The sequence below is a fragment of the Crocodylus porosus genome, unplaced genomic scaffold (genome assembly GCF_001723895.1).
Source record: "Crocodylus porosus isolate Cpor-Errol unplaced genomic scaffold, CroPor_comp1, whole genome shotgun sequence".
In the NCBI taxonomy this organism is placed as follows: Eukaryota; Metazoa; Chordata; order Crocodylia; family Crocodylidae; genus Crocodylus; species Crocodylus porosus.
The window spans coordinates 16,929,493-16,955,316 of record NW_017728947.1 but is presented as its reverse complement, the minus strand read 5'-3'; the positions used below and the strand labels follow the sequence as shown (position 1 = coordinate 16,955,316).

The window sequence follows — 25,824 nt, the reverse complement described above, 5'->3', positions numbered from 1 at the left end:
GCCAGGCAGTTAATTGGGTGAAGCCAGGCAGTTCTTAATTGCTGGATGAGTTTCAGGGGAATATGGACTATTTGCCCACTAACAACATTTAAGCTAGGAATGGACATTCAAAAAGCCTGAGCCTGAATTGATTCATTCTTTACAGGGTAGTCTAACCTGGCTAGGCTAAATCAGTTTTGTAACCAGATAGACATCTGAGAATTGTAGGCACATGCCTACAATGGCTCAGGCTAGAAGCTGAGGGACACTAGAGTAGCTCCCCTTCCCTTCTTCAGTGCTGAGCTGAGGGGGGCATAGCCAAGCCCCAGGAGGAGGCTCTGATTAGAGAGGGGTTCCCCCACCCCACCTGAATAGCTCAGCAGGGAATGTTTATCACCCCATTTAGAAAACAGAGGGACATTACCAGCTATCTGTTGATTCTGCCTTTGTCCCGTCTGTCACAGTTCAGGAGGTAGCCAGCATGTGGTCTGCTAGCTAATGCGGAGAGGTGTCTGTGAGTAGGTGCAGAGAGTAGGTAGGGGATGGGGGGAGCAGGTAGATGCTGCTGTGCCCACAAATCTCTGCTGAAGCTGCAGCCAGGGCCTGAGAGAGCATGCTGGGATGCTGGGGGAGTCTGACTTAATTGAAACCAGCTAGGGGTCTGGGATAGCCATTGTATAAAGTGGTCTGGGCCAAATCAGTTAAGTCTGATACTACATTCAACCAGGTTTATCTCAAACTGGTTTCAGCCATTCTCAAATTGGTTTATGTGCACTAAACATCTGTTCTGTTGCAGGTTTAAACCAGTTTCTAGTTTAAGCTGGTAAGCTGGTTTATGTGTAATGTCTGTCCCTACCCTTAGTGTTTTTCACAAACACTATAATGATATGATCCTATTCACATATGGAGCCCTGTCAGTTCAAAAGATTGGAGAAGCCACAAGAGTTCATCTAGGTTTGCCTAAGGGTCTTGTATGGCTGGCATAAGGATCTTTCTTGACTGATTGCTTTCTTTCTCTGGTCCTGACTTGGTTACCACACATCTTTTCCAGCTTCTTTGTATATGCTTTCTGCTCCACTTCAAACTGAATAAATGTAATGGCAGCCATCTTGGTTGTCATTTACAACTGAACTAGGATATCTAGAATTGAAGTAATGAGCTTCCCTTAGTATAGCTAAAGGGTCATTATCTACTGGTGTCCATTTGTACCTAGGTCCATTGTCACCCTCCTGGGAGCTGCAGCTGTCACCCTCCTTTGGACAGGAAAGTATAACATACAACCAAGTTCCATAGGCACTGGTGTTCACAACTTATTAGTATGTCTATTTTCCTTTCCCTTTTTTTGGGTAAACATTTTGTAGCTCACTTTAGTGCCGTGGAGAACATCCTCTCCTGTAGGCTAATAGCTTTTAAAAACCAAATCTGATAAATCAATCACTCGCTGATTACTTTGATGTCAAGTTATCTTTCTCCCACAATAGTTCTAATATATCCTCAGGAAAGTTGTAAGACCAATTGAACAATGCTTGTTACTTAATTTAAAAACAAAACAAAATAAAGGCTCTTCCTGCTGCTCTAAATAACTTCAATGAGAGGATTTCTGAAGAGACATCATCTGTTATCCCAAAATTTATCTTATTCTGCTTTTGCCCTGATGCTTAATGAGATAGCTGCACTTCGATGTAAGGGGAAAAGTACGATCTTTCAACAGGAACTGGTGTAGGTCAACCTCTTATATACCCTGTTGCTGCTGGGTGGGTAGGGGGCGCCTCACCATGGTGCAGTTGGTGCAGTGCTCTTGGGGGAAGAGTAGCATTTCTTACATTTGGGAGATTCCCTAGACATTTTTGCCATATTAACCAAAGTATCATGAGCTCTGCTCTGAGTCTCTCCTGGTTGTTCTTTGATGGTATACCCAGAAAGGTCAAGTTGATTCTTTTAATTAGAAGTCTGTTAGGATGCTAGTCTGTTGTAGTGTTTGAGTTGCAAGAAAAACAGCATTACTCTCTATTTTATGAACTAAATACCAGATGAGGGAATTCTTTCTCCCAGAGGGTAGCCAGTCTTCCAGAATGTAATCCACCATTCTGTGTTCTCTATATGGGATGCCTTCATACCACCATCAGAAGAACATAAGAACAGGTGTAACACACAAACATCTGTGCAGGCCACTCATTTCCTACTAAGTTTTCTTTAGCAGGAAGGTTTTTTTTGTATCATCAAGGATGATAATCTACATTAAGTAATCTGTCTCTCCAAATATGCTCGGGAAATTGACATTAATTGTAAAATAACAGCAGAAATAAAGATCTCCTTGAGAGATTAAATCAGGGATGTCAAATTCATTTGGCCCCATGGGCTAAATAAGGATTGTGGGCCTCCTCATGGGTCAGAGTGGGGACCTACCTCCAGTAATGGGGTGAGCAGGATGATGTTAACACCCACGGCCATAGGTGCCAACTTTTATTTTTGCGGGGTGGGGGGCCTAAAATGGTGCCCCCCACCCCTTCCCTGGTGGCACTGCCAGAGCAGAGCAAATGGAGCCCACAGGGGGCAGGGGCAGATGTGGGATGTCTGCTATGGGCTTTGGGCTCCCTGCCTGCTGCCTTCCCCCCCCCCAAGCCCTGCAAGAGCTGTGTTGCCATGGTGAGGTAAACCCTGCCCACCGGGCAGCAGTGTGGGCGCAACTCCACACCACCACCCCTGTTGCTGCTGGGTGGATAGGGGGCGCCTCACCATGGTGCAGTTGGTGCAGTGCTCTTGGGGGAAGAGCAGCAGGGTGGGGAGCCACGAGTGCACAGTGGGAAGACTGCACCCATAACCACCCTGTGCACAAATCTGGGGGGCGCATGTCCCCATTTCCCCCTCTCTGGGAGGGTGTCCAGTGACAGGGAGCTTTCCCCTTCCCCCTCAAACAAGCTGCCCATGGCTCTGTCCTGCTCCCTACCCTGACTCTGTGGCAGAAGGCCACCTCTGTTTCTCCCCAAAAACTCTGTGACAATTTTGTTAAGATGGGTCCTGCAGAGGGTACAGACCTTACCTTATCTCTTTAGGTAACCTGAGCTGGATACATTCCTGAAGGATGGGGGGAAACCTGCTCCCTCTGCCTATGTGACTGGCATCACATACCTGGGTGAGGGGCTTGGGTTCTCTGGTGGGCTAGAGACTTCCAGTCTGCCTCGCAACCAGTGATGCATTTAAAATTTGTTGGCTGACAGCCAAAAGATGCTGGCCTCCATTGGACCAGGTAAATTAAGTCATAAGGGCTATGTAAATTAAGGACTGCCCAGGAGGAGGGGGCAGCAGCCATGGGAAAAACTCAGAGAGAAAGAGGGGCTGGACCATCTGAAACTTGCTCTCCCTCAAAACTCATGATCAAGGAACTGCCTGCCTCCAGAGGGAATCTCCACCTGCCTCTGGATGATACTTGTGAGTAAGCTACATGAGATCTAAGTAGACATATAGCTTGCAGTAACTCCAATGCATGATCAAAGGCTACTCCAGCCACCCTGTTTGCTCTATGGGATTTCTCTGACACTACTCAACTGTGTACCCTATTCCAATCCTACTCCTTGTAACCAATAAAGTTCTCCTTTGTACCTAGCATGGGAGACAGATTGGGAGTGAGCCTAGATTATGCCTTGGGGTCCTCTTGGTTCAGCTGACTAAGGGAGACCACTACTTGTGCTTCTGATTGAGGGAAGCACCCCAAGTTCTTGAAGTGAGTCAAGTACAATTGAGGGCTGTTGGCCTGTGTTTCCCAGGGGACATCGCGCCAGAATCAAGCCCATCCCTGGGTGGTGGCAGCTCTACCCCCAGGCTAGTGGGTGTTCTCCAGGAAGGGGGTCAGCCAGACATGAGGCACCCCCAAGGAAGCACTTGGAGCCTGGAAGGTGGTCAGGTGCAGTGAGGTGGGTGGCTCAGTGCAGGAACACCCCCTACTGGCCCACCACAGACCCTGGGCTCCATGAACTGCTCTGACTGGGCAGCACCTCCAGGCCCAGCCGCTGCCCCACTCCCTCCCTCACTGTGTGGGCCTCAGTCTGCCACCCCTCCTCCGAGTTACCTGCAGGCAGCTGGGGGAGCTGCTATCCACAGCTGCCTGGAGCTATATTCCTGGCCATGTTCATGTGTGTGCACACATGCATGTGGCACCCTTTGCATCTCTGCAGCCCCTTGCTGGCTTTAAGTCTCCCATCCTGCGAGCAGAAACCTCCCGTTTCCCATATTTTTCCTCAGTGAAAAGAAAACCTGGATCCCTTCATGATACTGGGAATTCAGAACAAATGCTGTCCCAAAGTCATGCAGCCAAGGAATGGGACTTGATATTGCCATTTCAGGACTGTCCTGCCTAATTAGGGATGGGTGGTAACCCTATCCTCTTCTCATGTACTTGGCGCCTAGGCCCAAGGCTGCCTGAGTTGCTGTCAGCTCAGGGAGTTGCATGGGTTAAGATTACTGTTGACCGCTCCACTGCTGCCAGAAAAATCCCCAGTGGGGATTCATATCCAGGATTTCGGCAGTGGGGCGAGTGATGGTGATATTAATCCCCACACACTATATTGGCTCAGAGTCGCTAGACCTAGTGCAACCACTGCTTGTTTCACTGATGAAATTCTGGTCCCTGTAAGAGCCCTGAAGGCTGGATGTTTGACACCCCTGAACTCAACAATCCAAGCCAGATGCCTTTTTGTTCACATGGTTATATTTTACAAGTAAAAGCAATAGCATATTATATGCTAACATAGCATTCATTTTTCCTGCTTATCTGTTTTAACATTGATAATCTTCCCCTGGGAGGCTTCAGAGAAAATTAATGGAACTTCTCATGTTTTATGATTCTGATCATTTACATGTAGGTCTCTGTTGATTTGTGTTTAGATAAGAAAGTCTATTTATTTGCCTCTCATTTAGACTGCTGTGTAATTCCACAGACTTCAGTAATTTACTGATGGGCAAAGCATATCTAGCAGCTTGAAAAAAAGATACAATATGTATTAATAAATAACTAAAAATGCCTGCACATCGGTGTCTTATATGTAAATGGGATTAGGTGCTTAACTATGGTGAATCTTTCAACCCCTGAACAACATGTAGCTGACAGTGGCAGAAACTTTTTGTTTGCCTTTGCAATGCAAAGTAGTGAGCCAGGTGGACATAATAAACGGAATCAGTTTCCTGGGACTGCAAGGAGAGCACTTCTGTCCTTTCTTTTCATTAAACATATGATTCACTTTCTATCTATCATTTGCCTTTGCAGCTGCCCCCCAGAGACAACAGACAAACCTGCATTTTGAAGTAAGTGCGAATTTCGGCAGCATAATTAGAATATTTCAAAGAAGTAGTCTCTTTTTCTCCCCTTTTTTCAGCTAGTAGACTGGGCTATGCCCAGGTTATAATAAATGATGACATTTTTGATTGGCAGAATATGATAGAGGTTTTAGAACAGAATCCTAAATGATTGCAGTTTCTTTCTTTTAGAAAGCCATTCAGAAAGTGTGTCTTAAATGAATACCATTGCTTAGTCCTCTGTAGTTGGGAGCTAGAATTCATGACAATCACTTCAGACTGCTCAACAATAGACTCTGCAGTGCAGAAGAGGTGGAAGATAAAGAAATACATTTAAAAATAAAACATATTTTTCTGTAAAGTAATAAACACTAATAAAATCTTTGTTAAGCTTTCATATTCAGGGTTGAATCTTGTAGTTTTGTAGTTCTTATTTGGGTCAAACTCTCCTGATTTCCAGTGGCATGTAAAAATCAGGGTTTTTATGAAATTATCTATCTTTAGGTAACCAACTATGAACATTTTGTCCTCTGCAGTACAATGAATTCTCAATGTATGTCTTTTTCATTTAATTAAAATACAGCAATATATATTTTAAAAAGTATCTTTTAAGCCCCTGGCTCCCATTCTGTCTCTGCAGTCTTCTACTATACTATTCTCTTTATGCAGTTTAGTGAATCACATTATCTTCTCTGTAATGTGCTCTTTCACTTCAGACCAAAAATCAGATACTCCACTCTACTGGTTTTTAGTCACTATCTAGTTCTGACAGTACAGTGTCACATCATCAAATGGACTTATCCTGGATGAGGTAACCACTTAAACCTATGGGATGGTATATGAAAACCTGTAAGGACTGAATATTTTGCCATTTATTCTGTTTCTGAACATGTTCATGCCACTCTCATGTTACTACTCAAGGTACAGTTTTCAAAAACCTAGTAATTTAGGAACTGAGATCATACTATTGAATAACACTAACTCTGATGGAACATTTAAGAAGCATTATCTTCCACTGAGCAAAGAGAGATTTTTAGGAAGGACATCTGCAAATACCTAAGTAGTTTGCATATAAGTTCTCCCTGTGGTAGCATCACTAAAGAACTCATATTACAATTGGATTTTGAGGATTATATGAAAACTGTACCCCTGGATAAGAAGTCTTCAATCTTGAAGAGTAAGTGCCTATTTTTGTCAGTAAAAAAGATATTATAGAGGATCTGAATCTTCCACTGAAGCTGTTAGCTCACTGAAGGCTGAAAGCTATATGAAATCCAGAAAATCCTTCCTGTTGGTTAAATGGCCATGATGAAGTCTAAGCATGCATCCGTTCTGCTAAGAGTAGACAGGTGAGAAATAGCAGGTTCTCCAAGATAGTTTTACCATTTAAAAAACCCTCAGCAATGTGCTTGAGGGGAGGAAGTATGGGCTATAATTATTTTACGTTTATGGATAATAAAGATTTTTTCCAGTTGCATAATGAACACTTCAAAACTAGTGTTTTCCTGAACTATAGGTTTCTCTGTTACTTAAAATTCCCAGTAGAACTGGCGAGTCTAGTCCTGAAAAATACCACTTTTCATTTCTGTATTATACGTTGCAGGCCATATGTGAATCAGAGAATCTTTTATACATCCCACATACTTTCTACCCAAACTTGTTGAAATTATGTTCATGGATGCAATTTGTGCCATTATAACACAATGCATTGCCTTCAAAGGTATAACTATCATAGCTCTTATTGCTCTGATGGAATCTGTGGCCTATTTAAGTGAAAAGCATAGAATTAATGCCACATATGATCAGTGTTGTATTTGCATTTTATCCCTACAAGTTCTAAGTTTATGGAAGAGTAATTTCTGCAGTGCTCACAACAAATGGGGTAAGTGTGTGAGAGCGATTTACAGCCTCTCAGAAAGCATAGTGTCATTTCACTTTTATGGAGTCTTTGTGACACTTCTCTGACACAAATTGAGTGGCATTATCGCTCGTCTCTCTTTCAGAATTTTCTTTAATTCCTGTTCCTCTCTGCTGCTTGCACTGGTATGCAGGGGGAAGGATCCAGTCTAGAGTGAGAAGCTACAGTTCAGCCTGTTTCCTTGGATAATGGAGTATGTGAGTCTATTACTATGTGCATTTGCTAGTTTAGGGCTGTGCATCCAAAACAGCAACTAAATGTCGACTCTCCTACTGTCTCCACAGCACTTAGGCTAGGTACGGACATTCAATTGGTAGTGAACAGAATACACATTGTCCCTTTGGTAGTGGTTGGGGGGTGCATAAATCTTAGACTGGGTGCCATCATTTTTAAGCCAGTGTATGTTCTGAACCTCTGTTCTATTATGGGCATAGACTGGTTTCTGTTCACTTAAACCAGTAAAAGCATAATATCTGTACCTGCCCTTAATGACTAACTCTGCCCAAAAGTACAGAGCTTGTAAAGGCAGGGAGGAAGTGAAAATAGTATTAATTTGATTCATTACTAGAAAAAAAGGGGACAACACCCATGAAGGGAGCTCAGTACTCGTGTTCTAGGAACAACAGTATGAAACAGTGTCTTAGCAAAGGCAGGATGCTTGGATTCTTTGGATTCATCCTTCATAGATCAGGAAACGATACGGAAGCATCAGTGAATCAGAACAAATTGGCCCAAGGGAGAGAAAAGGGAACAAGGACTATGATGGGCTATCAGAATTGAGAAGGGTTCAGAGATTGCCTTCAGGGCTACTGGAAGAGAAGACTAACTAGAAGAAATATCAAGGAAGTTGTCTGAATGGAATTTCTCTCTAGGGGATCTGATGTCCTGGTATATCCAACCCCATGCTCTTTTGAAATCTGAGGCACTTTATAAGGGTCTCCCATTCAAGGACTGACTAGGACTTGTTTAGTTATGATATGAGACAAGCATGTAGTCTAAAGCAGCAGACCTCTGGTTGTGCAGCAGCAGTAAAAACAACCCATGAAATCCTTCCCCATTCAAAAGGAGGGCAACATTTCCCTCCATTCCCCTGTTCAAAGAGGAACATTAGTTGAGGATCTGTCTGTATTTTTCTGATGCAAGAGCTGCTTCCAATAATTGAACAAATGTATATACCTGGGGAGAACTAATCCATAATGCTCATCTTTGAAATCCAGAGGGCTGGATGACTCATGTGCATGAGTGGCCATTTGAAAATTGTACACTCCTTGGGGAATAGGTAACCCTAGCCTTTCATCTTCTAAATCAGAGGTGCTATTGAACATAGTTTGATGAATAACTCAGCAAGTGCAATTAAACAGGAGCAACTAGCCATGTGCCTGGTGAAGGACAAAATTACTTATCAATCATTGTATGAAACACTGCTCAACAGTTTAGTAAAATGTGCGTTCTTTACGTGGTTGGTGGTGAGGACAAAGGCCCTCTTACCTCAGGTTTGCTGAGTTGAATTGTTTTTGCCTGCAATGTGTGAATCGAAGGCTTTGTGTAGGTACTAATTCTTTAACATCCCTACTCCTGCCTGCTGACAGTGCTCAATATAACCCCATTTTCAGTAAACTTAGCCAGAGTTTGTAATGAGAGGGCAGCAGAGTAGCAGGTCAGATTGTCAGCTGCTCTCTTTTCAGTGAACCATTTGTGAGTTGTTGTTTCCTTCTGATTGTTTATGTTAAAGTCTATTAAATTGAGTGACCTTTTCTATAACTATCCTGGATCACAAACATGCCCCTGTAAGCTGAGGTTCACAGACAATTGAATGCTGCATTATCTATTAAGCAGGAATCTGGGTTTTCCATTTCCCATGGAAAAAGAGAGGAAAATGTGGATTTCCCCCCTTACTGGAGTAAAATGTGGCTTTCTCATTTTAGCAGAGAAACCCATGAATCTTGCAGTTTTGCAAATGAGCTGTCTGCAAGCTGGCAGAGTTCCAGCCTGCAGGGGGCTGGGGGGGAGCAGGAGGAGGATGGTCAGGCTGCCAGGCAACCTGGAGAGCAGATCCTGCAGGTAAGTGGTGGGGAGGATTGAGGCCCCCATAGGAAGTGTTGCACAAATGGCGGTTCGTTTCCCTGGAGGCGCGCTGAGATCACAGACACACAGACATCAGTCGACACAAAAGGATGTATTTGTTTGCAAACAAAGGTTAGAGTGGAGCAAGCTTGGTGCTCAGATCACCTCTAACGAACTAATTGTGTTTGCAAGTGGCATTTATCTTCTCTCTCCTGGGCACGTGTGCAGACACAGGAGTTCCTGCAGCCTACTTCCGTTTCATACAAACATACATGTAACTACATCATCACATACATCGCATGTATAATATAATTAGCTATTTGAGTATACGGGGCGGAGAGGTAAATATGCAACAGCTCATTAAGCATGCTCAAAACCACAAGAGTTCATCAAAGGTTCATTCCCCCCCAAGGCCATGCAGTTTCTGTAATCAGCATGAGAAAGACTAAGGAGGGACTGGGGGAGAGAAGCCTTGGACAGTATTTCTTTCTTATCAAGAGCAAGATGTAAGCTGTGCAGTTCTAACAGGAAGGAAGGGAGGGAGTAGGTCAGGGCTGGGTCTGGGACTACTGCCCAGCTGGGCAATGTGGGGCTTGGGCCTGGGACTGTAATGTGCAGCCACAGGGCCCTGGTGGAGAGCAGGATGGGGCTGTGGTTGGCTTGTTTCAGGGGTAGGGCTGGCTCCCTGCTATGTGCACACTCCCAGAGGGGCAGGGGGACCTGAGACTCCTAGCACTGTGTGTGAAGTGGGGGTGGGGCGGGCTGCCCGCTGTGGCTCAGGCTCCCACCCTGCTGCCCTCCACTGGGGCCTCCACATCCTGGTGGCTGCAACCTGGCACTGCAGGGCAGAGTGGGGCCATGCAGGAAAGCTGCTTGCTGCTGTGAGATTCATGCTGCCATGGCAATGTGTGCCATGCATGCGGGGGCGGCAGTGCAGGGTTGTGCCCCTCACTGCAGCTGTGTAGGCAGGGGATGCAGTGCCAGGGCAATGAGGAGCTGGCAGTGGCAAGCAGCTTTCCTGCACACCTTTGCTCTGCCCTGCAGTGCTGGGTCACACCTGCAGAGCTGTGGACGGCCTGGGGGTCAGCAGCAGGGTGAGAATCCAAGCCCCACATACATATCTGGGGGGCACATGTCCCCCCATCCTCTAGGAATGCATGCAGTGGTGGGGTGCCACCTCCTGCCACCCAAGCCTGCAGTAGGCAGGCAGCAGGTGAGGGGAGCCAGGCTCCACTGCACTGCAGCAGCTGCCACCTGCCAGGGGCAGGGGACTGTGGACCCAGGTCCCTGGCCCCATAGCCCTGGCAGCTGGGCCTCCGGCAGGGCTGTGGGTAGGGGGTGAGAGGCACCAGCAGAGCTGTGGGGGGCCATGATGAGATCATGGATGAGAGGCATGAGCAGGGCTGGGGGGGCTGGGAAGGGGGCATGAGAGGCAGCAGCAGGGCCAGGGGGGCTGTAGGGGGGCTTTTCATTTTAATCATGTATTTTGGGGGTTTTATCAGAGAATGTGATTTATTTTCTTTTAATCAGGGAAAACCAGGATCCCTGCTGATAAATCTCTAAACTATCTGACAAGATCTTGTTGGTCACAGTCTTGTACTCCTCCTTCTCTCTCTTCCCTATTCACTCCAACCCCAGAAGGTCTCCAGAAAAAGCTCATCATAATTACTTGCAGAGTAAAAGAGGGAATGAACCATGTAGACTGAACTCCCTATTAAAGACTGAATCCAGAGAAGGATGGACACATTGAGGAAGCATTGTGGGGAGGTTTGCACAACAGTGTCTGTTCTGTAGATAAATAGGGCACTTAAGTTTCTAGGGTTACTAGTTTGATACCTTTTCACGAAATCTAAATTCAAACAAATTTAGAGAAAAAGAAAATCTTTTCTGTGTGCCATGAGGGACATGAAAATAGTCTTCCAGTCTGTAAAACATTTTTATAAAGAGGATAGTGATCAATTGTTCTTTATGTCCACTGAGGGTAGGACAAGAAGAAATCGGTTTGCTTTACAGGAGAAAAGGTTTAAGTTAGATATTAGGAAAAACTTCCTAACTGTAAGGGAAGCTGACTACTGTCCTTAGTAGTGTAAGAAGACTGTGGAGCCTCCTTCAATGTTAGATGAACATACTATCAAGAACAGTATGTGGGATGGTGCCTCAACCCCAGATGCAACCTGGATGCACACTTGAAACACACTTCTAGGGTGCTTCCACAGCTTAGGGTGCTATTCTGTCCCCAACCCCTCTATGCTGCCTGATGAGGAAAGGGGTATCAGTAGCAACTGAGCACAGGAATTAGGGATACAGGCACTGAATTAGAACTTCCTAGACCTTAACTGCTGCAGAAAGTGAAAGAGAAACAGTGGAAAAAACCCTGGTCATATCCGGTTCAACTCTGCTACCTACCATGTGACACAGGATACTGGGCAAGATGGACCTATAGTCTGGCCCAGTAAATGGAAGGAGGAAGTTCCTAGGGATCCAGGGAAGGGTCTGGAGCCCAGGTTGAGGAGCTGAAAGTGTGGGATCAGAGAGGGTCTGAAAACCTCAGAGGAGGAGCTAAATGAAAGAGAACATCAGTGAGAATGCCATCTGCAAGGCATGGGACAAGGTGTAGGGGAGGAATGGAAATATGCAACTCACCCATAAGACAGTGACCACAGTCCCCTGGTGGCCATTTGAAACCAATTTAGGAAGCCCAAGGGCAGCCTGCCTCTTATAAAAGTATAATACAACAAGGTGAGGTGGGCGACTGAAGGGTGAGGGCTGAAGGAGCTGCAGGGGCCTCACAGCCACCCTGGAGAGGCACCCTGTCACATTTAATACTATAAATTTCTATTTGAAATTTCTGGATTTATCTGATGAATAATGTTCATGCACCTAACAGTGCTAACATTGTGTTGCACCCCGTGACACCTTTGAAAGGATTTTAAGGCTTTCCTTGGTTGAGAATCACTGCATCATACAAAAGACAAATTGCTCTTTAATGTAGAACCATATTTGCTGGTCCAGAGGAAGTGCTCTGTCCTTCAGGAAACAATTATTTGTGAGCAACTTCAGGATTCACACAAATTCTTAAAAATTAATTAGGAGACAGATCTAAGTGAGATTATTGGAGTCTTTGAAATCAGGAGGATGAATCTTATTTAGCTGTAGAATTTTAATTAGGGTTGGTGGGTCAAAGTATCGTAGTATCATAGTACTTAGGGTCAGAAGGGACCTAAACAGATCATCAGGTCTGACCTCCGGCAGGAACGGGTGCTGGAATCACATCACCCCAGCCAAATATCTGTCCAGCCTTCTCTTGAAGAACCCCAAGGTAGAAGAGAGCACCACCTCACTTGGGAGCCCATTCCAGAGCCTGGCAGCCCTAACTGTAAAGTAATGTTTCCTGATGTCCAGCCTGAACCTTCTCTCTAGCAATTTGTGGCTGTTGTTCCTAGTAATCCCAGGTGGTGCCTGGGGGAACAGAGTTTCCCTCAATTCCCGCTGGTCCCTCCTGGTGAGTTTGTAAATGGCCACCAGATCCCCTCTCAGCCTTCTCTTGTGGAGGCTGAATAGGTTCAGGCCCTTTCACCTATATTTGTAGGGCCCGCCCCGCTGCCCCTTCACAGTAAGAGTGGCCCTCCTCTGGACCCTCTCATCATTATCTGACTGTGTAGGTATCAATGCCACAGTCACCAAGTTTTTTTTTAAGAGAATGTGGTGGGAAACCATGTCAAAGGCCTTCTTAAAGTCCAGGAAGATGACATCCACCCTGACACCCTTGTCCAGGGACTTTGTGACCTGATTATAAAAAGAAACCAGGTTAGTCAGACAGGACCTGCCCTCAGTGAACCCATAATGGTTGCCCCTGAGCATTACCTCCCCTACTGGGCCCTTGCAGATGTGCTCCTTGATAATTTTCTCAAAGGTCTTCCCAAGGACCGAGGTAAGACTGACTGCCCTATAATTGCTGGGGTCCTCCTTTCTCCCCTTCTTGTAAATGGGGACCACATTGGCCCTTTTCCAATCCTCTGGTACCTGGACAGAGCACCATAAGGGCTCATAGAGCTGTGCCAGGGGTCTCCTATGACCCCAGCCAATTCCCTCAGCCCCCTTGGGTGAAGATCCTCTGGATCTACTGATTTAAACATGTCCAGTTCCTCCAAAAGTTCTCTAAGTACACATCTTAGGACTGCCTACTCACCTTGACATACACCAACATTTCCATGGATGTTAATGGGAGGGTTGCATAAGGATCATGGGTGGAATAGGTTCTTCATTTGGTTCCTATAGTTTTAGTTATGTTCATTATAACTTATTATTTCAATTTACCATTGGCTGGATTCATCCTTCCAAAGACGACATACTTGAGGATAATAAAAACACGCCTGAGGAATCTTTGGTATGAATGAGAGTTTCCTGAACATCAAGTATTTTTACATAATTAAAAACCTGTGGGAAAAACCCTTCAGAATTCCCTCACTATGTATGACTACTCTCTTCAAATTGCATATAGTGAATACCATGGTAAAGAGTATAGACAGTATATATGTCAGGGGTAAGAAACAGTAAAGGGCTGGATATAGTAAGAAAGTTCTTTCAGTGCTTAACTGTTTTTGGTGACTGTCTTCTTTAGTGGAATCCAGGACTCTAAGTATGCACGCAGGCTCCCTGTACAATGTGTGGGAAAGCTACAGACACTGGACTGTTTCTACAGTATACAGTTATTGGATAAAATGCAGAAAATATCCTTGGAGCAGGGACCCAGATTCCTCTTTCTAGGCAAGCGCCCTCCCCCTGAGCTACAGAAGGCATGGGCACACTAACACTTGGAATGATATGCATGTGGTTTAACGTGAAGCAGACAGACATACAAGCCTGTCAACCTGTTTAAAACTATCTAGAATGGTTCAGAAGTGTACCTGGAAAATCAAGTAGTATTTTGCACTGGCTCATTGTGAACTGGTTTAGTGTTATGTGTAGATACCAAGGGTTCTGTGACATGGGTCTGGTAGATCCTGCAGGCATCCCACACTGCAGTGCTCCTCAACCCTCCCTTCCCTCTACTGCCGCAAGTGGCTGCTCTGGCAAACAGCCAGAACTCTGCTCCCCCCACCCCATACCCCGCTTTTGTTGGCACTTTTTTTCTCAACAAGCTTCTTTGTATTGCTTGTTCAATGAAAGCAATCTTTCAGGATCTAGCCCAAAGTCAGTTAATTTCCAGTTACTTTGCTCAATGTGTAGTTTTAATTTTTTAGAATAGATTGATTCCTCCAGAGGTGGGGAAAACATGGGAAAAGAGTTGCTACATTCCCCAGCCTTAAGGGTTTCCTGAGGCAGTCGAAGAGGATTGCAACTGCAGAATAACAGAGATTGAATGTTATTAGTAGATGTTAAGAATCATGAACCAAAAAGATGACAAAGCCAGAAGAGAAATATAGAGTGCCCGAGCGAGGGACTAACATAAAAGGGATGGGGATGAGGAGGGGAACACAACTAAGTTACAGGACACTTTGTGCGCTACATGTTGTTTCATGAAGATTTTGTGTTTTTCTGAGTCTAAAACTAGCACTGAAAACTCAGGTTTGGGAAGTCTGGGCAGGTACTGGCAGGCAGAGGGAAAGAATAAGAAGGTAACCCAGGGAGGTTACTCCTAGAAATAAGAAAAAACAATAGCAAGGCATTTCTTTGCTGATATGAACTATGTGAGTATAGCGAAAGGATCCAAGAGCTGAAGGAGAGATGGCGAGAGAGTTACATGGAATATGAATAGTGTATAAACAGTGAGGCAGTAAAATAGTAAGAGGGAGAGGTGTGTCAGGGTCCCTAGGTATATGAAATATCTGTAGGATGGGAGTAGATAAGAGGCTTAGGTAGTCTGATATAGATAGGCGTAAAAAATGGAAGATGGTAACATATACCCACCTTTCTTCCTCTTCAGCTTCTATGTATACTTTCCCTCCATCACTGCTTTTCCAGCTGCCCCATTTCACCCTTTTCAGATTCCCATGCTGGGCCTCCAGCGTTGTTTGGCTGGCCCTTACCCTTAAATCCATGCCTATCCTAATGTCATACAGAAGGCTTGAAAGATGGGCAGAGAACAAAATGGTTTTACATATGCAGTTCTCTTGTGCCCTGAGGGAGAGGGTTTTGCCTGTTGAAGATTCGCAAATAAATCATCAAAACGTTGAGTACCCTGCTGAAGGTACAACATTCCTATACATGTGACAGTATAGTCTACTATCTTGACTAAACACACAATGAGGTCAAAAGGTATAAATAAGATTTTGGCTAAAATTTCAATGAAGTTGGCAGGTTAAGAGTATATATATTTATATGCTTTTAGACTGACAAACCAAGCCACCAGTTATAGTATGGATTAAGGTATTTTATAGTATGGATAAGATAGCTGATATTTTAAGATATACTTCTTAAACAGTACATTTTATTATTTAGAAAAAATTTCCAGAATAGTGTGAAACAGTGAATTAATTTGCTGCCGGTGCCTGAGACCCATCAGAGAAGCTTGTGTGTTTTTCAATGGTCTGAATTACCATTCTTATCTAAACTAATCTATTGATCATTAATGATCTAAAAACCCTAAGGGCATGACAGATGAGTGAGAAAAATCCAGTAAGCGCTCTTCCATTATAGAATACAAATAAGCTGAAATGCTATTGTTGTATCCTTGTAGAAAAGCTGGGTGACACTGAGTGAATTTGTAAACAGGTTTTTCAGGCTAACCTTGAGTTTTGTTAGCAGATTGTGAGATCTTTTGAATAAATGTGGTTCATTTCAAAGAATGTGTTTTTGTGGAGGATATATTATAAATTAAGGTGATACATTTATAGAGCTAATAATGGAGTGTGTAATACATACAGAAGCACGCTGGTCATCACTGAACTCTTTACAGGTGGTTTAACAAGTAATTAAAGTTACCATAACATCCCTTGGGCTATCTGAATACTACAGTTATTTATTTTTTGCAAAGAAAACTTATAAATTTTTAATCACTCTGTGTGTGCTTATAATTTTTTTATATATAATTCAGACATCTGTCACATGTGACTTAATGGCATAGTTAATTTCCATGTCCCGTTAAATTAAAATCTTTACCAGTTGTCCCAGTTAGGGGACACTGAAGGAAATGGGAAGGAGGGAACCCCTTTTGACCTTTCCATAGGAGTTGCCAAAAAGATCATAATTTATAAGTGTGTGTTAGCTGCGCTGGCATAATTACATACATATTAGGTGATATAGAATTTTCATTTTAAGAAATTAAGTTAATCAAACAGCATCAGTCCAAACTATTTGATTTTAGCAAAGAAAAGTGCTTGAACTGACACATAATTATATATCAGGGGTCTGCAACCCCCTGGCATGTGTGCCAGAGTGTGGCACATGAAGACAGTTTGCTTGGCATGCCAGCCCTCAGGACAGATGGCAGGTGAGCTGTGAGGGACCTGATTCTCCTTTTGGCAGCGTAGCCCCAGCCCTTGCCCCTCCATCCACCCGAAGTTGTGTGTGCACCCGCTGCTGGCAATGAGCAGGTGGTGACAGGACACAGTATGTTATTATGAAGTACTACTGATGTGTCACATTTCCATATGTACAGAATATTTTATTTTAAAAAATGAAGGCAGTTGCTACTTAATACAGACTGAAAACCTTGTTTTTGTTTTCTAGGTGAAAGTGCCTCCTACTGGTGTTGTAATGAAAGAATTTGACACTTTAAACAAGAAAAAAGGTAAGCACTTACTGTATGAACTGAAGGAGTGGTTGTTTATGGTATGTTTGAAAAATGATTTCAGGCTCACTAAAAGAAATTGAAATGGCATGTGAGTTAATAATATGATGTAGCCAGTAGATAGTTCAAGTCTGGATGGAGCACTAAGCGTGCTCCATCCACGGGCTGTAGTGGTTGAACAGGATTTTCCTAACAGTTACTGATCCCAGTTATAAGAAGCTATTGTGACACCAGGCACAAAAACTGAGAGCAAATCAGCTGTCTCTGGTGCTTTGTTATTCTATCTGCTGGCGCCCAGGCAGCAGGGAGGAAAGAGTCAACTTACTGAAAAGGAGAAGAGCAATATTCTGAAGCTAAACCAGGGTTCTACAATGAAGGTCATTGTCTTCTCTTGTTGGACAAGTTGGAAAGTGTGTTGTTAATGAGGCAAGAGATTGCAAGAAGAGAAAGAATGGTTTCATAGTTAGGGAAGTTAAATGTTGCCCTAGAAAACTTGATTCTACCTCATCACTGCAGGTGAGTTCCCATGCAAGACAAGTCACTTAAACCAAACTTTTCACAGGTGGCCACTAGCAGGGAGATCACACACTGGACTTAGCAGATGCTAGTTCTAAGGAATATTAGTCTTTGTTAAATTTAATTAGTGCTGATGATCAGTCTTAGATTTGGGATTAATACCCTCTCCAATGTGCACTGCTCAGACCTGATGCTAGAGAGCAGGCAAGTAGAGGCATGACTAGGGGCTGCAAGTCTGTTCCATACCTGCCTTGCTTGCTGGCTCTCTGGCCACACTATAGGTTGGGGAAGAGGTGGGGGAAGGCCCCCCTGCCTGTTGCTTGGATTCACCAGCTGCCAGCTTTCAGATCCCCCCTTCACCCACTATTGGCCCCTCTATTGGTCCCTGACTGCCTGTGGGCTCCCTGTGCTGCCCTCTGTACCTGGATCCGGTTCCCATCAGGTCCTACTGCTGCCTGGCAGTTCTTTTTCTGTCCCACAACTCCTATTTCCCTGCCTCCCTTTCAGTTTCAGGTCCTGCCAGGGGCTGGTTCTGGGCAAGCTGGGACAGTGTCATCTACAGAGATCCCAGGAACAGGCAGGAAAGTAGATGCTCCCTGCCCCCCCCCACACACACTGGCATCTCTGCCACTCTTGGGCTGATTGGGGTGGCAGGGCAATAATAATCCTGTGGTGGAAGGGCCTTCCCCCATCCCCCTACCTCATCCCTCTTTCCTCCCCACCCCCTGCCAGTCCTATACCCCCTCACCTGTTTCCCATGTCCCAGCCCCCTTACTACCCTTCAGCCCTTTCCCCTCCCTCTCCACTCACTCCATTCCCACCCAGCTGTTCTCAGCTGTCAGCCCAGGGCTACAGAGTCCTGAATGACAGCTAGTCCACTTTGGAGTAGTGCATCCTGAGATACTGGAGGACTGTAACTTGGTGGTTTTATCTCAGGTGAACACCCAAAAGTTAACTTAATTCAAGCTAATCGACACAGCTCAAAAATAATCCTGGCCTAAAGTGGCATAACTTTAAAATGACTAAAGGGCACTTAGCACTAGTTAACGAGCCCTAATGTGTAATCATTTAAGTTTTAAGTGCTCTTAACGTGATCTAATTGTAATATATAATCTCATCCTAAGCACGTGGCTTTTAATTTCCTGGTGCTCAGTTTGAGGGTCTTAGGATCTGATTTTTCAGCATGCTTAGCATTGTGGAGCACTTTATTTGAAGCATAGCTTCAGTGACTGGGGTTACATCTGAGCGCTTTATAATGCTAAATACATTTCAAAGTAGTTCCTGGGGTATACTTTTGACCTTAAAAAAGTGACTCTCCCCTGGGGTTCTTTGAAACACTTTTATGGGTGCTACATAATGTTAGCACTGTTAGGTGTGCAAATGTGATTCACAAGATAAACCCAGAGATCACTTGATTAAATTCACAAGATAAACCCAGAGATCACTTGATTAAATATTTTTTACATAGTCAAAAGCAAGTGAAAATTAAGACCTGGCATTTTTCAAGGAGTGCCTTGAGTCTCTAAAAAGGTTGAGAACCACTGCCTTAAATGGTGTGCTTCACTTCCCAGTCTGTAATGATAGACCTTCATCTCACAGGCTTGTTGTGAAAATAAATCAGTTAACATTTATGAAGTGCTCAGGGCTTGGGCACACAACAAAATTATGAGGTAAGGGAGGATGAAAATTTACAGTGTCAGCTGCTCTGTGGTTTCTGCCTCTGTGTATGCTGCTATGCTGTAGTCAATGAAAACTAACTTGCAGAAACTTTACTTCTCTTTTTAACCATGAGCTACCTACCTACCTACCTACACATCATGTACTTGGGCAGTTATAGTGAAATTGATACAAGGAAAATCCTTCCCTTCCTTTACTTTGTGGTAAATTGTTCATATACCTGTGCCTTTCAATACTACAGTGATGAGTGAGGGTAAGAAAAAGTTAATTATTCTTTCCTTTGAACAGGATTTGAAGAGTGTGAAGTAACTAAGGCCCCTGCCACACATTACATGTATTATGCAATTAACTGGCAATTTGCACAATAAATTTAGATTGGCTACATGTGCAAAGTAAGCCTGGCTCCCTAATTATCACACAATTAACTTGTTAACCATGCAATAGATGTAGACCAGGCACAAGTGCAAAGTAATCATCACATGATAAAAATGATGATCCAGCACTAAAAGAACCAACCAGCTATAAAGTTAGTGCTTAAAAATGTATAATAGCTTGTTTCTCTCTAGTATTAATTTGAATGTGTAGCAGGGTCCTAAGGCATAGGACCATCCATTGAACAATGAGAATAAAATAAAATAAAATAAAATACTGAATAACTACTTATTAAGCTAGCACCATCCCCCTATGTACTGGGTTAGACAAATATCCTCTGAAAAACTGTGACTGTAATTTAAAATGACCTCAGTGGTGGAGCAGATGGATGAAGAAGGCATACTTCTCAATGGTTGCAAAGGCAGACTAAGTAACCCCAGATGTCTTGAATCCCCTTGCATTGACACAGGTTTCTTCTCTGCCGAGATCCATGCAGTTACTAATGCGCAAAAGCCTCCTGACATAAAACAAGTCATGCACAGGCTTCTCCCACTGGATCCATCATCTACCACAATAACCAATCACCAATAAAGGAAACAAGACCAAGAAACCTGCGGTTTGACCCTCCCTTTGACCACCACCTGTGGTGTTTGCCAGAGAGTCTGCAGCACAAGGATTGGCCTTAGCCATCAACAGACTAATTTACCACCCTTTACTTGACCCATGAGAGTGATCAACCTCAATTGTGAGGGATCACTGTTGACAGTGACTCATTTCTGAGCATTTGATTTTGCAATCTTAATGTTCCTGTAGCATATTTTTTGGTAAAATATAAAATACATAGATGGGGTGTATGTGTTTATATACTTAATAAAAAAATGCCAAAAACAGTTCCTATGTATCATTTGCAGACAAATGTGTCTCTTTCATGATATCATTCATTATTTGTCCTACATAAACTCAGGACAATATGTTTAAGGGTAATGGGTCATTTAGTTTCATTGTAGACAGTACTTAATAGCTATGAAAATGCATTCTCTTTTATTTAAGATGATGAATTTTTAATCCATATCTATTCTCCTGTTTGCAAGTATGTTGTATAGATTGCTGCTTCTTGAAAAATGGCAAACATTTTCCCTATTGATTATTTTCTGATAAATTAATAATAAAGATAGCTTGCTGCATGTTTTTTGTTGTTACTAGAATCTGTTTTTCTGCATTTCATGATATTAGTGTCTTTGGGCACTTTTACATGTGCTTTGGTGTGGGGGGGCAATGCTTTAATTAGCGTGGCTCTGAGAGTTCCTGCATCTCCTGTATCAGTTTCTTTGCACTTAAAAATGGTGGCAGGGGTGCTTGGACTAAAGCTTTTTTGATGAGCTTTAGTTCAAGCACCCCCACTACCATTAACAGTGTGGGGATGCTGATACATGAAATGCAGGAGGCTGCTGGAGCACAGCAATTGTCACACTCTGGCAGACTCAGTTAATCAAGTATGCTCCGATGTGCAGGAAATCTAGCACACTGGGGTAGCCTCAGCCCTCATGTATAGGTACCCTATATGGGTACTACACACATAAAATGGAAAGGTTAGATTTGGATCCTGTGACTAGAGATCTGTATGTGTAGATCATTGTGCACACTGAATCTGGATCCACGTGCCTCATCAGTGCCTTACTTCTCAGTGTTAGGTTAGGGCTAACATTAATTTTCAGTTGTGGAAAATTTCCACTACTAGATCCAACTCTGGGAGACGGAGCATTACAAATGTTTAGTCTGCAAAAGCCCAGGGTCTGGGGAAAGTGTAGATTGTTCCAGTCCTCCTGTTATTGAGGGGACTGGAGAAGTGGAGCAAAGGCCTCTCTTTGCTTCTCACCCTGGGTACTCTGGTGTCAGAAACATTCAAGGGCTTTGCTGCACTGCTTCCTTCTCTTGACTTCTGGCCCCCTGCAGCAGGGCAGCAGTTTAAAAGCCAGCTGAGCTGGAAACCAGGGCACAGCAGAGGGAACAGCAGGAAAAAGCCCCTGCCTGCTTTTCACACAGGGAGCAGTTGGTGGCTTTTCCTCTGCTCCCCTCCCAGTCTATGGAATGGGCAGAAGCAGTTACTTCCCAGAACCTTTTCTAGACTTGGATGACCTTAGTCTCAGGAAGGCATGGGAGCCTTTTCTTTGACTCTATGCCTTTTGGTCCCCAGGATGAATTAAGCTGGGGAAGGTATGCAGTTGGTCAGCTTCCCAGGAGAAACTGTCCCAGGAGCAATTTCTATCTTGTTGTTGTCAGGTTATTTTTTTTCCTAAAGTGGCCATTTTTGCCCTGGTAGAAAAAGCTTGAAGGTCTGCACACTTTTGGTTTCTACCAGGAGAACAGTAGGGATGCATTGATAAAGATTTTTTTGGCCGAAACTGATGGCCAATTATTAACTAGCCATATCAGGTGGTACCTATCTGATAGCTGATGTGCAGCACAGCAGCTCGGAGAGAAGCCTCCTGCTGTTAAGTCTGTAGAGGGGAAGGAGCATGGGGGGCAGATCATGATCATCATGGTGAGGGAGGGAGCAGGTGCAGCCCAGTTAGAGTGGTGGATGCACACCCACTGGGACTGGAACATAGCTGCAGGTGGTTTGTGCAGGGAACACATGTGGGTGGGGAAGGGAGCAGCTCCCTGCCACTGTATGCACCCCTGGGGGAGGCATGGGGGGCATGTGCCCCTCTGGGTTTGCTTGTGGGGTGGTGGCAGGTTGCCTACTGGGGGCTGTGCCAGCCTCTTTCCAGTGGGGAGGCTGGGCAAGTGCTGCACTTGAAGTGGGTGGGGGCAGAGCAAGGTGTAGCAGCACTGTGAGGACTGGCTATGGGGTGGGCTACAGCCACCAAAAAATTCCCTGTAGTTACCCCTCCCAGTGCTGCTGGGCAGCAGTTTAAAAGCCAGCTGGGCTGGCTTCCTCTGCTGCACCACAAAATTCCCTGTAGCTACCCCTCTCAGTACTGCTGCCACCTCCCCTGCTCTCCTCTGCTCTGAGAGCAGCCCTGGCTCAGCCCCCATACCATATCATATCTGGGGGAGCACATGCCCCCCATGCTTCCCTTGGGGGTGTATACAGCAGTGGGAAGGCATCCTCACCCATCTGCACTCCCTTAATGAGCCACCTGTGGTTCTGTCTCATTCCCAGCAGGGTCACAACCACTTCCCTGGCTGAGCAGTACCTGCAACTGCCCCTGCCCCACTCCCTCCCTCACCATGGGGGGCCCCCCCACCTCTTCTTCCCTCCACAGACTTACCGGTAGGCGGGTACTCTCCAAGATGCCTGGCAGCATTCCTGGCTGTGTGCATGCTGTGGCTGTGCAAATGCACATGGCACTTATTGGTGACATTATCAGCTACCCTGGCCAAAAACAGCCGATTGATGATAATGCTAATTTTCCTTTTATCAGTGCCAATCCAATATGCACCTCTAGAGAACAGCAATTCTCCTAGAAACTGAACATCTGCATGTGGCCTAGGATGTGATCAGGACTGGTGTTTTTACCTTCTATCAACGGCTATTATAGTGAATGGAAATTTCTTTGGTGGTTTCAATTTTTTTTTTTTGATTTTGTATTTCACGAAAATTTCTTTGTATTTTGTCAGATTCTCATTTAATTCTGTTTTTGGCTAGTTTCTTTGGCAAATTACCATAGCAAATTATTTTCTCTTCTTGTAGTATTCAAACCCTGGGATGGATCTACTGCATTTAGTGAATTCTGCTTTTGTCTAAAAGTAAAGTTCACTAAACCAGCATAATTTAATAATCTGTGCTTAGGAGACTAAGACAAATCATTTAAATTATAATAAAGAGTTTGGATGTTAGGAAGTAAGGTGAATGAGGAACTGGCTTGGGGTGAAGACTAATGCTAGAAAGGAAGTATTGGTTTGGAAGGAGGTTGGTGGTAGTTTCTGAAGGACTGGTTTAGGACTGATCTTTAATATTTCCAATAATGTGTGTAGCAGGCTCACCTTTCAGAGCTTGGGTTGAGTCCCAGGCTTGAGATCCTGCTGTTTTGATTGGTGGAGCCGATCCACCAATCAGGAGGCAGCAGAAGAAATAAAGTCATGCCCCTTTCCTGAGGGGAGGGGAATAAGAGCTCCCTTGGACCTAACTGAAGACTGTAAACTGTCAGGTCCAGAAGACTTCAGGGGCAGAGCCCTGGAGCGTATAAAAGAAGCTGCATGCCCAGCACAAGGGGCAGATGCAGCGAGGGACTCAAGAAGAGTGGAGCCAAGAAAAGGTGGGGAGCTCTCCTTCAGCAGGCAATAGGCCCAAGGTTCCTGAAGCTGCCCTTGGAGAAGCAGCCTTGGGAGTAGTGCAAGACCACTCATGCTGTTGACGGCGCACAGGGACGATGTGCAGAGACCCAGCCCTGGAACCAATGTGAGACCGCTCAGGCCCATCACAGTGTGCGGTTCAGTGCATGGAGCCCAGGCTTTGGGAGCTGCAAGTGGTGGCTCAAGCCTGCAACCTTAGCAGGGCCAGTGTGTGGGGCAGCGCGTGAGGCAAAGGCCTTGGGGCTGCAGTGAGGTGGCTCAGGCCCTATCTCCCAGCAAGTGGACAGGTTCAACGGTGCACAGGGTGGCACGGGGCCCAAGCCTTGGAAGCCAGGGAGCAGCGGAGGCTGCTTGGGTTAGCCACCCAGCATGAGGACAGCTGGATAGAGGGCCCAGCCTGTGGTAGGAGAGCCCTCAATGCTGAGCCAGGGCATGGGGAAATGGTAGTGCTGCAGCGTGAGGCCCAGCACCCAGGAGCCAGCAGCAGTGGTGCAGCAGCTGAGAGGAGCTGTGCCCTCAGTGCCCAGAGCAGGGCACAGGGTGGAGAGGAGCCCAGCAGTGCAGGAGAGGCCTGGAGAGGTGCTCCAGCAGAAGAGACCCCATCGAGCTACACCCTGAATACCGCCATATGATGGACATGAGTCATTGAGCCCTTGGATCCCACAGGGGAAAGACAAACCCAGAGAAGGGGCTGGGTGAGCAGCCCCCCACCTAGTCAGGGCCCTAAGGGGAGGACCCCCTGGTGCTTCCTGGACACCCCGCAAGGGACTCCATTGGAAGGAAGACTATCTCTTGCCATGGGACAGGGACTATATTAAGGAATAGATGTTATTAAGATAAATTGTTCATGTTTGCGCCTTATATTTTGTAATTTAAATGTTGTATTGTGATGTTGTAAGTAGTCATGGAGCCATAGAAAGTTAGGGTTGGAAGGGACCTCTGGAGGTCATCTAGTCCAACCCCTGCTGAAAGCAGGACCATCCCTATCTAGCTCATCCCAGTCAAGGCTTTGTCTAGCCCGGGCTTAAAAACCTTCAAGAAAGGAGAGGCCACCACCTCTCTGGGCAGCCTCTTCCAGTGCTTTATTACCCTTCTAGTGACAAAGTTTTTCCTCATAGCCGTGTTTGACCTTGGTTATTGGTTAGTGTTCTCTGTGTAAATATATGTGTATAATATTTAATTTTATGTTTATGTATATTATAACTTAATACATTGCATATAGTTAAGAACTATGGGCATGGGCTAACTCTATAGAGGAAAGAGGGATCTGCTTGAAATTCTGACATTCACCTCACAGCACCCCCTCCTGCCTACCCATCCCATTCAGTTGAGAATAGGGCACACCCTTGGGTGTACCTGGGTTACGTGTGCTTGACACCAAAAGTAGGAATGTGTTAATGAGTTTGATGCCACACAGCTGAGAGACATGGTTGATCCAGAGAAGGATCAGAATATCATACAGGAAGAACTGGATGACCTTGAAGGCTGAGGTACCAGAAATGAGATGATGCTATGAAATTAAATAAAAGGAAATGCAGGGTCATGTATTTAGGGACTAATGCCCAAAATGCTTCTGTAAGATGGGAGGCCATCTGTTGGAAGTGTCTGAGGAGGAAAAAGACTGGACACTAATACAATACAAGATCATTTTAAATTTACCCGCATGATACAACAATTAAAATGTGATCCTAGAATGCATCAGTAAAGGTATTTTAGTACAGTATTAACATTCTTCTATAGGGCACTGGTAAGATGTTTTCTAGAATACTGTAAACTATTCTGATCCACTATGCTGAAGAAATATTAATTGAAATTAAAACAAATGCAGAAACAGGACATTAGGATGACAAGGGAATGGAGAGCCTATCATAGGAGAGGGAGACAAAAGATTGGCTTGTTTAGGCTAGCAAAATGAAATGTAAGGTAGATATGACTTCCCGGGATGTCATTCTCCCCTTGGACTCGGCCTTGGTGAGGC

General features: G+C 44.7%; 1 protein-coding gene across 2 annotated transcripts in view; it reads left to right on the top strand.

Moving 5' to 3' along the window:
• The first annotated feature begins 5,200 nt into the window (after positions 1 to 5,200).
• GALNT18 (polypeptide N-acetylgalactosaminyltransferase 18) overlaps positions 5,201 to 25,824 on the top strand; it is a 540,998-nt gene continuing 520,374 nt past the window's right edge. The window contains exons 1-3 of one of the 2 annotated variants that reach the window (XM_019551624.1): positions 5,201 to 5,277; positions 7,272 to 7,383; positions 16,922 to 16,982. In XM_019551624.1, the coding sequence (XP_019407169.1) occupies positions 7,375 to 7,383; positions 16,922 to 16,982 (70 nt within the window). In that variant the 5' untranslated portion in view covers positions 5,201 to 5,277; positions 7,272 to 7,374. The remainder of the gene's footprint in view (positions 5,278 to 7,271; positions 7,384 to 16,921; positions 16,983 to 25,824) is intronic. The other variant, XM_019551625.1, reaches the window with a different exon arrangement.